This window comes from Polistes dominula, unplaced genomic scaffold (genome assembly GCF_049000335.1).
Source record: "Polistes dominula isolate Pdom_NZ unplaced genomic scaffold, Pdom_raw_medaka contig_373, whole genome shotgun sequence".
Taxonomy (NCBI): domain Eukaryota; kingdom Metazoa; phylum Arthropoda; class Insecta; order Hymenoptera; family Vespidae; genus Polistes; species Polistes dominula.
Window position 1 is genome coordinate 7,141,205 of NW_028300899.1, and position 12,763 is coordinate 7,153,967.

The 12,763-nt window shown below is 33.2% G+C and overlaps 4 protein-coding genes across 4 annotated transcripts; 3 read left to right on the plus strand and 1 right to left on the minus strand.

The window, feature by feature from the left end:
* The first annotated feature begins 199 nt into the window (after window positions 1–199).
* On the plus strand, window positions 200–1,608 carry Dera (deoxyribose-phosphate aldolase). Its single transcript, XM_015323293.2, has 5 exons — window positions 200–339; window positions 421–605; window positions 677–821; window positions 901–1,277; window positions 1,358–1,608. Exons 1-5 carry the CDS (start codon window positions 297–299, stop codon window positions 1,529–1,531), a joined length of 924 nt encoding a protein of 307 aa, XP_015178779.1. The 5' UTR covers window positions 200–296; the 3' UTR covers window positions 1,532–1,608.
* Window positions 1,609–1,695: 87 nt separating this feature from the next.
* LOC107067626 (ribosomal protein S4) lies at window positions 1,696–3,599 on the plus strand. Its single transcript, XM_089179425.1, has 6 exons — window positions 1,696–1,835; window positions 2,289–2,547; window positions 2,780–2,877; window positions 2,962–3,133; window positions 3,218–3,347; window positions 3,438–3,599. The coding sequence occupies exons 1-6, from the start codon at window positions 1,833–1,835 to the stop codon at window positions 3,562–3,564; spliced, it is 789 nt and encodes a 262-aa protein (XP_089035551.1). The 5' UTR covers window positions 1,696–1,832; the 3' UTR covers window positions 3,565–3,599.
* Window positions 3,600–5,093: 1,494 nt separating this feature from the next.
* On the plus strand, window positions 5,094–6,823 carry LOC149033502 (small ribosomal subunit protein eS4-like). The gene is made up of 6 exons (XM_089179424.1): window positions 5,094–5,270; window positions 5,508–5,766; window positions 5,999–6,096; window positions 6,181–6,352; window positions 6,436–6,565; window positions 6,656–6,823. The coding sequence occupies exons 1-6, from the start codon at window positions 5,268–5,270 to the stop codon at window positions 6,792–6,794; spliced, it is 801 nt and encodes a 266-aa protein (XP_089035550.1). The 5' UTR covers window positions 5,094–5,267; the 3' UTR covers window positions 6,795–6,823.
* A 300-nt stretch (window positions 6,824–7,123) lies between these two features.
* Window positions 7,124–12,624, minus strand: LOC107067624 (putative tubulin polyglutamylase TTLL2). The gene is given in 10 exon segments (XM_015323281.2): window positions 7,124–7,940; window positions 8,027–8,322; window positions 8,398–8,658; window positions 8,724–8,926; window positions 9,008–9,029; window positions 9,031–9,285; window positions 9,354–9,486; window positions 9,571–9,674; window positions 9,801–9,926; window positions 11,200–12,624. Coding segments are annotated over 10 exon segments (1,599 nt in total). The 5' UTR covers window positions 11,278–12,624; the 3' UTR covers window positions 7,124–7,819.
* Window positions 12,625–12,763: the final 139 nt, after the last annotated feature.

Sequence of the window (12,763 nt, forward strand, 5' to 3'; positions counted from 1 at the left end):
GATTTGACAAGAAAAATGTATGCAAATGAAATTCTAATGTACATTATTTCATGTTAACTTTTGAATAATACATTATTTTTATATTTTTCAATTAAAAATAAACAAAAGAAATTGCAAATTATATTACGAAGAAAATAAACCATCATATCTATCAATTGATATGATTTATCTTACATTCGTATGTGTACTATCTTTACCGAAAACATTTATTACTTTATATATTTACTGCTGTAGTAACATCTTAGTTTAAACGACTATTTATAAAGATTATTATATTATATCAAAAAAAAAAAAAAATGGAAAAAGTATCAATAAAGAATGTTGGAGAATATGATGCTGGTAAATAATTAAATATATTCACTATTTATATACATATATAAATATTTTTGTAATATTTAAGTATTTCTTTTTGGTAAATAGATCTATTAGATACTTCTATCGATGAGTTGGAAATAGAAAAAAAAGTAAAGCAAATAAAAGAAGAAGCAAAGTCCCTAAGTGTAACTGATAAAATTGCTACGTTACTTAAAGCGATTACTTTCATTGATTTGACGTCCTTGGCAGGCAATGATACAACTGAATCTATTGAAAAATTATGTAAAAGAGTAAGTTGTAATATATGATTTTATACAAATATAATAATGAATTTATTTATTTATTTGTATTATCTTTGTAGGCTTTAAATCCTCTCAGTGGAGTGAAATATGATTGGGATGAACCGCTACATACAGCAGCTGTATGTGTCTATCCATTAAGAATACAAGATGCTATAAATGCATTAAAAAATGTTGAAACAAAGCATGATGTTTTTGTAGTTACCGGTAATTTTATCTTATTTATAATATCATATAACTTGATTTAAAAAAGAAAACATTATCTAATAATTAAATTTGTAAGTAGTAGCTGCAGGCTTTCCCTCTGGTCAATATCCTCTACAAACACGTCTTGAAGAAGTCAATTACACGGTGCATACCGAAGCTAAAGAAATAGACGTTGTAATTAATCGAACATTAGCTTTAGAACAAAAATGGAAACAACTATACGATGAATTAAAATTTATGCGTAAATCGTGTTACAATAAATGCATGAAAACAATACTTTCTGTAGGAGAATTATCTAATTATTATAATGTATATAAAGCATCAATGGTAGCTATGATGGTTGAAAGTGATTTTATTAAAACATCTACCGGAAAGGATATTGTTAATCCCACGTTACATGATGGTATAGTTATGTGCAAAGCTATAAAAGATTACTATACACGAACAGGAAAAAAGGTAAACAGACTGACCATCTAACAAAATATTTATGCTCTCCAACGATATGATTGTATTAGGTTATGATTGATTTGTTATAGGTTGGATTTAAACCAGCTGGTGGTATTAAAACAGCATCAGATGTCTTAGAATGGATGACATTAGTTAAACAAGAATTGGGTAATTCGTGGTTAGATAAAACATTATTCAGAATTGGTGCATCCAGTGTACTAGATAATATTGCTAATGAAATTAAGAATATAAATGATAAATGAAAAAATTTATTTTATATTATATATATATATATATTCCAATATTTTTATAAATAAATTGTAATATCATAACAATATAATTTTTTTTATTTTGGTAACAATTTAATGATTATGGAATAATAAAAACAAAAAGAAATAATAGCAATCGATAATTGAAAGAATCGATAGTTCAGCATATCGACACATAAGAGAATCGATAAGTGAGAGAGTCGATTGTTGAAAATCGAGTATCGATTGCCACCATTTTTCCTGCAGTTTATCGCAGAATTGACCAACTCGAGTCTTTTTCATTAAGAGAACCGAGATGGTAAGTTAGCTTTACTTTATCTATTTAATATCTGCTTGCATCGAACTTATAATGCAAAATAATTAAAAAATTGTATGTGGAGATGATTATGTATTAATTAGTGGTCATTGGAATTTATAGATTTTAAATATATAGTAAATTGTGTTGAAAGAATTTAAAAAATATGTTTCTAAAAGGCGTGCTGTTTCCCTTTTCGTGTTAACTATCTAATTTCTTATTGTATAAAGTATTTTTTTTTTTCATATTCAATTTAAGAAAATTTAACAAAATATTTATATATAATAATTATTTATTGTTTTATAAAGTAGACATTCTTATTGAAACATAACCAACAAATTCATTTATCGTTCAAATTTTTGAAATATATTTCTCTTTTAACATATTAAATACGTTTTTGTTATTAACATTTCTTTTTTATATTTTTTATTAAATATATATTTTTGTTCTCTTTAGGCACGTGGTCCTAAAAAACACTTGAAGCGTCTCAATGCACCCAAAGCATGGATGTTAGACAAGTTGGGAGGTGTTTATGCACCGCGTCCATCCACCGGACCACACAAGCTCAGGGAATCTCTCCCTTTAGTTATATTTCTTCGTAACAGATTAAAATATGCATTGACCAACTGCGAAGTTACGAAGATTGTAATGCAACGACTTATTAAAGTCGATGGCAAAGTACGGACTGATCCGAATTATCCAGCAGGTTTCATGGGTAAATAAAACATCATATTTTTTCTTTCCATGGCCTATCGAAGCTGTTGTACTTTCTATAAATAAATACAACAGTCATAAATGGCCAATAATAACTAGGCTCCTTACTTTGGTCACAGGTTGAATTAAAAAAAATATTCTTGCTGTATTACCCAGTAGGAGTACAAGTGTTATATTCATACTAAAGTGATGTAGTTGTGATAGGAATGTATTGATTGTTTTATTCATTACAGATGTTATAACCATCGAAAAGACTGGCGAATTCTTCCGTTTAATTTATGATGTAAAAGGTCGTTTCACCATTCATCGTATCACAGCTGAAGAAGCCAAGGTATTTTCAAGATACTTTTGCTAACTTTCTTTCTTATTCATTTGGATCATTCTTATCATTTCTCACATTGTTTTTTTTTCACAGTACAAGTTATGCAAAGTAAAGCGAGTTCAAACCGGTCCCAAGGGAATTCCATTCCTTGTGACACATGATGGAAGAACTATTCGTTATCCTGATCCACTTATTAAGGTTAACGACACTATCCAATTGGATATTGCGACTGGAAAGATCTTAGATTCTATACGTTTCGATTCTGGTAAATATTTATCTTCAATATATTGACGTAATTACAACAATTTTTTTTAAACATAGAAAATTATCTATACTTCTTTATGTATAGGAAACGTGTGTATGATCACTGGAGGAAGAAATTTGGGTCGTGTGGGAACAGTCGTCAGTCGCGAACGGCATCCTGGATCTTTTGATATTTGCCATATGAAAGACTCTCAAGGGCACATTTTTACCACCAGGTATGGTCATTGATTACGTCTATGAACGATACAAATTCACGGTGGTCTTATTTTATATGAAGAATTGTTAATAACGATGAATTTACATAGGTTGAACAACGTATTTATCATCGGCAAAGGTCTGAAGGCATATATTAGCTTGCCAAGGGACAAAGGTGTCAAGCTGTCAATTGCGGAAGAAAGAGACAAGAGGTTAGCTGCAAAGGGAGTTAATTAATGTATATTTGTAATAAAATACTGAATTAATTGGTATTTGTTGCAATGGCAGTTTTTTTTCCTAAATTGTTTCTTTTTATGTTTATTACATCGTCATTAATAACAGTATTTTTCATGATACGAATAGATTTTCTTTTTCTAACAAGATTTATTAGCAGTGTTAACATTAATCCTTATATTTCTCTACTATGAAACTAAACATTGTTCGTAAGATGACGCAAGGTAGCTTGGATTCCTTTTGTTGATACTGTAGAAAAAGAATTAATGCAGAAAGTATGCATTAATATAATCTGCCAAATATACTGTTTAATGTTTAATATGTACTGTCAAATTATATTAATATCTCTGGTGGCAATTCGATACTTTCCACCTCTTTTAACCCTTTCGCTACGGTAGGCCTCGCCGCGAAGTACCTCGTCTAGAACGGAGCGCCGTACCGAAAGTGGGAACATTAAGCGCGCGCAGTCTTTAGCATTCGGAGCCTTTTGTCTCAAAAACGACTTTGTGACATTACTTTTAGAAACAAAATGATTTGTGTTCATAATTATGTGACTATAGTCTATGACTATAGTCACCCGTCGCGTATAGGTGGCATCGTGTGACGGGTGACTATAGTCACCCGTCGTGTGCGGGTGTCGTTTTGTGGCGGGTGACTATAGTCACCCGTAGTAGTGAAAGGGTTAAAAACTAAATAAAGTTGATATTTATATTAAAATAAATATAAATGAATATAATCGATACACAAGACAATCGATAGTTCTACTATCTAGGTAACTTTGATTCTAAGACTAAAAAACCCTAGGAAATAATTCCTAGGTACAAATAGTTAGATTTTTTAAGATAGGGCAGTCGAAATGAGGAAGTTCTACAGAGAACATCTTAGTGTTCTCAAATACCCCGTTTTCCAATTACAGAGCATAATGCGACTCAGTGCCGCACAATGCCGCATTGTGCTAATGCTTAATTGGAACATGAATTAGTTTTCAAGTGCACCAGCAGAGTGCGCTAAGTTCAGTGTCGAAACAAAAAATATTCATAGACTTAGCAACCTCATTAATGTATAAATAAAGTGGTAAACAATAATAATTGGTCGAAAACTATTTACAGTTATTTTAAGTAATTTGGATTTTGATTATTTCATTAACATTTTTTAAATAAATTTATTTATAGTTTATTTTATTTTTATTCATAAATTTATTTATAGTTTATTTTATTTTTTTTCATAAATTTATTTATAGTTTTGTATTTTAAAATTAAATTGTATTCACATTTTATGTGTAGAATATAAAAAAAAAAATAGTCAATGTTTATACCTTCATCCATACTTATATTTATTTTTTAACAGTCTGAATTAACTTTTTATTATTTCCAAAAAACTACGACGAGAAGAAAGCTTTAAGAATTTTTTCAATAAAAAACAATATTATTAACGATAATATACATACAATTTTGATCAATGCCAACTTAAAGAAAAAACATTTGGCTATTTTCTGCTACTTAGTTGGTATCGATTGCAAGCATCACGCGAAAGCAACACTTTTTACAGTGCTCGATTGTGCGATGCGATGCTCTAGTTGCAACATTCAACGTTGAGCATTATGCCGCATAATGCGCTTTAGTGCTGTAATTGGAAAACGGGGATAGATTCGTGTAGCTTTCTCACGGAATTAGGCAAAACGTGTCTTTTTTGTGGAAACTACCACCATGGTAGGTTTTTTGTATGTTATCTATTTCATATTTACTTACATCAAATTCATAACTGAGAATACTTAAAAAATTTTACGTGGAGATTATTATGTATTAGTTAATGGTCATTGGAATTTGTAAATTTTAAATACATATATAGTAAATTGTGCTGAAAAAGTTTGAAAAATATGTTTCTGTGTGGATTGCTGCTATATAACAAAATATTCATATATAATGATATATTTTTGTTCTCTTTAGGCACGTGGTCCTAAAAAACACTTGAAGCGTCTCAATGCACCCAAAGCATGGATGTTAGACAAGTTGGGAGGTGTTTATGCACCGCGTCCATCCACCGGACCACACAAGCTCAGGGAATCTCTCCCTTTAGTTATATTTCTTCGTAACAGATTAAAATATGCATTGACCAACTGCGAAGTTACGAAGATTGTAATGCAACGACTTATTAAAGTCGATGGCAAAGTACGGACTGATCCGAATTATCCAGCAGGTTTCATGGGTAAATAAAACATCATATTTTTTCTTTCCATGGCCTATCGAAGCTGTTGTACTTTCTATAAATAAATACAACAGTCATAAATGGCCAATAATAACTAGGCTCCTTACTTTGGTCACAGGTTGAATTAAAAAAAATATTCTTGCTGTATTACCCAGTAGGAGTACAAGTGTTATATTCATACTAAAGTGATGTAGTTGTGATAGGAATGTATTGATTGTTTTATTCATTACAGATGTTATAACCATCGAAAAGACTGGCGAATTCTTCCGTTTAATTTATGATGTAAAAGGTCGTTTCACCATTCATCGTATCACAGCTGAAGAAGCCAAGGTATTTTCAAGATACTTTTGCTAACTTTCTTTCTTATTCATTTGGATCATTCTTATCATTTCTCACATTGTTTTTTTTTCACAGTACAAGTTATGCAAAGTAAAGCGAGTTCAAACCGGTCCCAAGGGAATTCCATTCCTTGTGACACATGATGGAAGAACTATTCGTTATCCTGATCCACTTATTAAGGTTAACGACACTATCCAATTGGATATTGCGACTGGAAAGATCTTAGATTCTATACGTTTCGATTCTGGTAAATATTTATCTTCAATATATTGACGTAATTACAACAATTTTTTTAAACATAGAAAATTATCTATACTTCTTTATGTATAGGAAACGTGTGTATGATCACTGGAGGAAGAAATTTGGGTCGTGTGGGAACAGTCGTCAGTCGCGAACGGCATCCTGGATCTTTTGATATTTGCCATATGAAAGACTCTCAAGGGCACATTTTTACCACCAGGTATGGTCATTGATTACGTCTATGAACGATACAAATTCACGGTGGTCTTATTTTATATGAAGAATTGTTAATAACGATGAATTTACATAGGTTGAACAACGTATTTATCATCGGCAAAGGTCTGAAGGCATATATTAGCTTGCCAAGGGACAAAGGTGTCAAGCTGTCAATTGCGGAAGAAAGAGACAAGAGGTTAGCTGCAAAGGAGTTAATTAATGTATATTTTTAATAAAGAGTAGCTAGCAGTCAAAGGGTTAATGGGGATATAATTCATCATATTTTATCTTTCCATGGCTTTATCGAAGCTGTTGTACTTTTTATAAATTAATATCCTATTCGTTTTGATTCGGGTAATTTATCATTGGTAAAAGTCTGAAGGCATATATCAGTTTACCAAGGGACAAGAGTGTCAAGTGTGCGTCAAGTGTGTCAAAGCTTTGTAGCTTTCTCCAGCTGTTATATTTTAGCTATATAGTCATCTTCATGGCGTTTGTTCTTCCTGTGACGACGATGTCCATCTTTTATACCACCGTTTTAGAGGTCTTCCCGGTGGTCTTGTTCCTATCTTTCCTGTTTTTGCCACTTTCGGCAGCCTGTATATCTGTGTGTGATTTCAAAATTTTCAATATGTAGTTTTAATAGCTTTAGAAGATAGATTTTCTTCTTATTTCCTCTTCTTCTTCTTCCTCCTTTCTTGTTTCTTCCAAATATAGGCACAAATTGCCTGTTCCTCATCGCGACTCGCCAGGCGAATCGTTGGATTCTGTGAGCCTTGTTCTAGGTTTTTAGATCGGGCAGGGGGCTAACCTAATCTTTCATCACAACCCTCATCCTTTATCCGGGCTTGGGACCGGCAACATAACCAAAACCGAGCTACTCACAATCCACCCAGTGATTATGCAGGCGGATTAAAGTGTTAACGGCACACGGTGTTCCCAAGCGGGTCATCCCCATCCAAGTACTAACCGTGCCCAGTGTTGCTTAACGTTAATGATCGAAAGAGATCTTGTGTTCTCAGCACGGCTATGGCCGTTAACAGGAAGAGATAGATTAAAATTATTAATTAAGTATTAGATGATGTATATTAGAATTTTCTTCAATTTTAGTATATATAATATTTTCTTATTTTCTTAAAAAAAAAGAAAAATATCTAATTTTAAAATGAACACACGCAAGAAAGGATTTAGATCGATGAAAGCAGTTTACTGCTGCTTAACTCATGACTTTAACGAGAGAGAAATATTGAATTACGTTCTACTTTTCTGGCAGCCAAATTTCTGCATTTAAATCAAGTGAAGCTTGCAGAAGAGTATTATATTGGTCGTCTTTTTGTTTTTCATTTCCTCGTTGAATATCTTTGGCAGCTTTTAAATACCTACGGAAAAGAATGAGCTTCAATCGGTTAGTATTGTCTTTAGTATATGGTATAAATTAAATATAAGTGAGAGAAATAAAGAGTACTTGTTTATATAAAGAATCGTGTCTTTGATTTCTCTATCAATGGAACGAGACGCATCCGGTTGAGAAAAATCAGCATTCTTGGAATGTTTGAATCTTGTTAATGGGCAAATACGAACCCATCCTCCTTCTCTAACGCAAGGAACGTTCCAGTCTTTACCATTATCCCATATTGAAGTCGATGATGAATGATCGTTGATGTTATTTCTTTTGAAATCACGTCTAATGCATTTGTCCATCAATAAAGGATTATACCGAGACCAGGAAGTCGGACACATTTCTGAAGACGATTCCTTATACTATGAAATAATTAATTAATTAATCGTATCAGTTAAATTTATGCATTAGAATTAACAAAAATGATAAATTTTTACGGAAGAACTTGTTTCGGAATACAAATTCATGATGGTGTCACCGTTGCGATGAAATTTAGATTTCTTTTTCGTCGAACGATTAGCGGATAATTTGGAAGACGCGTTTTCTTCGTTGACTCGTTCGTAAGACCAAATTTTAAACAACGATAGTCCAGTATTACAAACTGGAAGTCCTAACAGATCGAACAAATCGTGTAACAATGGTTTCTTCACTTCTGAATCGATCTCACAATCGTTGCTTAGAGCTGGACTAAGGTTTACCTTCAATAAGTAATACAACATTGTTAGAATATTTGAAAATATAGTTTGTAAATCTATCGTTATACCTCTAATAGCCATGGTTTTAAATTTTCATCAATAAGCACGTCAAAGCCGAAGAACTCGAAACAATTAGACGAACTTGGTATACCAGCTGCTTGGCTAATAATCGTTAAACTCACTAAACAAGCTATTCTTTGCCAAAGAAACCAATCAAAGTATCCAGCTTGCTCGAAGTATCGTCTCAGTTGTCTCAAAGTCCACTTGCAACCTCGGAAAAAAAAATGAATTATAAGTTTGCGTCAGAGTTTCACACACAAGAGTAATTAATATTTAGTTTGAACGAACTTACCAGCACCAATGCGTTCTTTTTTTTTCCGAATATCCTGGACCTAGCTTGTTCAAAGAGAAATTCGTTAAGTGACGGAAAGGATCGTCCAAACGTTCCAAGGAAAATTTTTCCGTTGCAAATCGTGCTATTCCTTCCTTGTAAAGATATATCGTTAAAGGACGATAAGAAGGTACGCAGACGTAAAGACGAAGATCAAATTTGTAACCACCGATGAGAAGAGGATTTTCTATGTATCTTTGTACAATTGCGGAATTGTTGTACGAAAGATCGCTTAATTTCTAAATGAAATGAAATGAATCAATTAAAATTTGAACAAATAAATACAAAAAGTTATTAGATTACTTACACGGAAAAGAAATATTCCTCTTCCTTGGCTTTGGCCAACCGGCTTGCAAATCCACACTCTATCATCCTTCTCGTAACGACTACAATCTTCGGCGAGTTTCGTGTATTCCGAAGGCAAATTATATCCTACAGGACTGTCGGGAAGTATGCATTATATTTTTCGTGATAGTGCGTGGGGGAGGTAGACGGTTTGAAGAAGATTATCGTACGTGCCATACCTGAAGTCGTAAATCGAACCGTGGCCCTTTTTCATGCATTTTAAATGACGCACGAGATTGTCCTTCCTGCAGATCGAGTTTCCTTTTGGTATTCGATTAACGAACTGGGAATAAATCAAATCTAAACTTATACGTAGTCGACAAATGTTCATGTATATCATTAAATGTTACTTTTTTCGAATAATTATTTCTCTTTGTGTATAATTGAATGGAAAGATCGAAATCATTACCTGCCAAGGAAATAATGGTTTATAATGGGACGAAGGAAAACCACCGGACCGCCACCATAAATTCCATCGATCTTTGAATACATTATTGTCAACCGCGTATTCCCTCCATCCACGTTCCGTGCATACCTACGAAAAACTTTGCTTAAGTTTTACGAAACGTTAGAAAACTTGTTATAAATTGTTAAATCGTAAAAAAAGAGATAATCGTTGAAATAAGTGATCCGTAAATCATCGGCCTTTTAAAACCATTCACTGTTGGATTAGACAGTGTCGGTTACTTTGGTATCTCAAATACGCGAAGGTTTTCACACGAAAGCATTCACATCGGAAGTTCGTTCACGCGTTCAAACATTTGACTAACTTTTTCGAGCACGAAAATAGGATTGTCCTTGATTTATTGTCGTGTTATTAAAGCATTAGGAATACCCTGGTGCAATATCGAAAGCCAGTCCCCAAGGACGACGATAATCGAAAATTATAGCCGTGCGTTGCACTCTCTCTTTTCATTCCCGCTCGTTATTTCTTTGATCATAGCGAAAACGAATCTCGAACAAATAAGGGCTAAACAATCCCCTTCTCTCTCTCTTTCTCTCTATTTGCGGTCAACCACAAATTACGACCATGCAACGACCGTCCGACTGGCTTTTTATTTAACCCATTTTTTTCTTTTTTTCCTTACCTTACCTTCTGTGCCAGGTGCATTTAACGATCAAAGCCGCCCCAAGCAATTTATCTAATAAATGTACCTCGTCACGAGCTATCTCCGATAGGAGCTTCTTTCGAGTTCGTCTCTTCTTCTTCCTCTTCTTCTTCTTCTTTTTACTTAGTTTTTTTTCCCTTTCCTTTAGACATTTAAATGCATCGCGAAAGATGGAGAAAAAGTATCAGCTTCGAACGTTTTACGCCGTCACGAAAGAAAAAATGACAATGAATCGTGACATTGAACAACACAGACGAAATAAATCGAAACAATATTTTTTAGATGACAGATAGATAGATAAACAGATATTCGTTTGAATAATTGAGTTGGACGTGTCATTTCACGAAACATTATTAATTACTTCCTTTTTCTTTTTCGTTGCATGTCTCATGTTGTTAATCATAAGCTTTAAAAGGATCGTACACACGCAGCGAAAATTCTCATTGCGTTTGTTTTTTTTTCTCTATGCAGGTATATGACATCTGTATCGTAGCGTTTGAAAATATTTGGTTCAAGGTTAAATAATTTAACTTTGTAACCGGGCCAAATGAAAAGTAAAAAAGTTCAAAAGTTTTTCTACGATGACGGATCGACTGATTTATTTTTAATTTAGCCGAGTACACGCGTACTTAACTTTCAATTATTTCATGTGAACTTTAGTATTTTTTTTAGAAGATAAAGTCTTTAGTGATTTTTTACCTGGACGAGCAGATGAGGTCCTGTACCGTTCTCGTTGAGCCTGAATATGAAAGGTCCTTCCAAGCATTTTACTGCCATGCCGGAGCATGATCTATATGTCTAATAGAATAGCGAATGAGACGGTAGGACGTTGAGGAAAGTCTGAAAGAACTGGCGTATTTAAACGGGAAATGAGATTTAACACTTTGTAATATTTCCAAATGACGTATTCGTAAGTTCTTATCACGAAAAATCGATGAGAAAGTATGTGCCAGAAATAGGTGCTCGCTATTAGCTTCACGCTATTTTTCGTAAAGAATAATAAAAACGATTTGTGTGAGGATATTTGAACAAATTGATATAGAATAATGAAAAAAGATATTCAATATTTTTCTACGATCATCAAAATGACGAAGAAAAAGATCTAACGTTTGATTTAATTGCAAGATAGTCAAAAGGTAAGATATACTTGAAAGTTTTCCAAATTGCGCCTGCGTCAAATTGAAAATGAGAATAAGCGCGCGAATGTAATAGAGAAAAGAAAGTTATAACAGTATTCGTGTTACTCACGTTATTTATTTTTGCGATCGATCACGTTGTTTGAGATTCATCGATGATAGTCTTCTCTAAAATGAAAATAATAATAATCGTCTTGTTCATTTTATCTATTATTTTGTTTGCAATGAAATATCATCGCGTAATCGGATCGAATTGTGTTAGTGGGGAAAAAAAAATGGAAGAGAGATCTATTCGAGACGAAATGTAGATACTAACTGGCGCGTGGTTTGGTTTCGCGAGGCAGGTGTGCGCGCACAGGTTAAATCCTGCCTTTCGTAGTCCTGCTTCCGCGCGCGCGAGCTTGTGAAGGACACCGGAAGTATGAGCGACGACCGCGTATTACCTAAAAACAGAAATATTATAGGTAGTTCGCGCAAACTCCTTTTACCGATTTCTTATTAAACAAATTTCGAACAGAAAGTATCTATTTAAGTTGTTAAAGAAAGAAGCTCATTAGTTACACGCAACGATTGCGCCGGCCTTTTTTGACTTTTTGAACTTTTATACTTGTACTTTTTATATTTTTAAAGAGACTTCTTCGCTTTTATTAAACATGTCGATATGAAAGCCCCCAAAGAGCCCCAACGACCTCCATTAAATACGTGAAAATTATTATAACGCAATATTGACGTCATAGTTAGATATTCGAAGGATTAACGGCTATTTCACGTAATTGCTTTCCCTTTCGCTTTGAAGCTGATTTCATATCGAACGATGTTATGAACATTATTAGAAGCAAACGTCGAATCAATAAAAGTCTGTTCACGATTTAGTTCCTACTTTCGAAGTTCCTTCGAAAATTACACTCTCGAGTTTAACGACCGTAAGAGAAAGAACGCTTTCGGTTTTATCGGATTACAATCGTGAATGGTATTTCGTGCGAACAATGCTATTATTTTCGTAGGATATGGATTTAAAATAGGAATTCTCTCTATCGACGTCAAATTCTATTCAACTTTTTATCTAATGTTAAATTGTAACAATAGATTAGAAGAAGTTTTTTTTTTTTTTTAAGAACTAAGCAGAA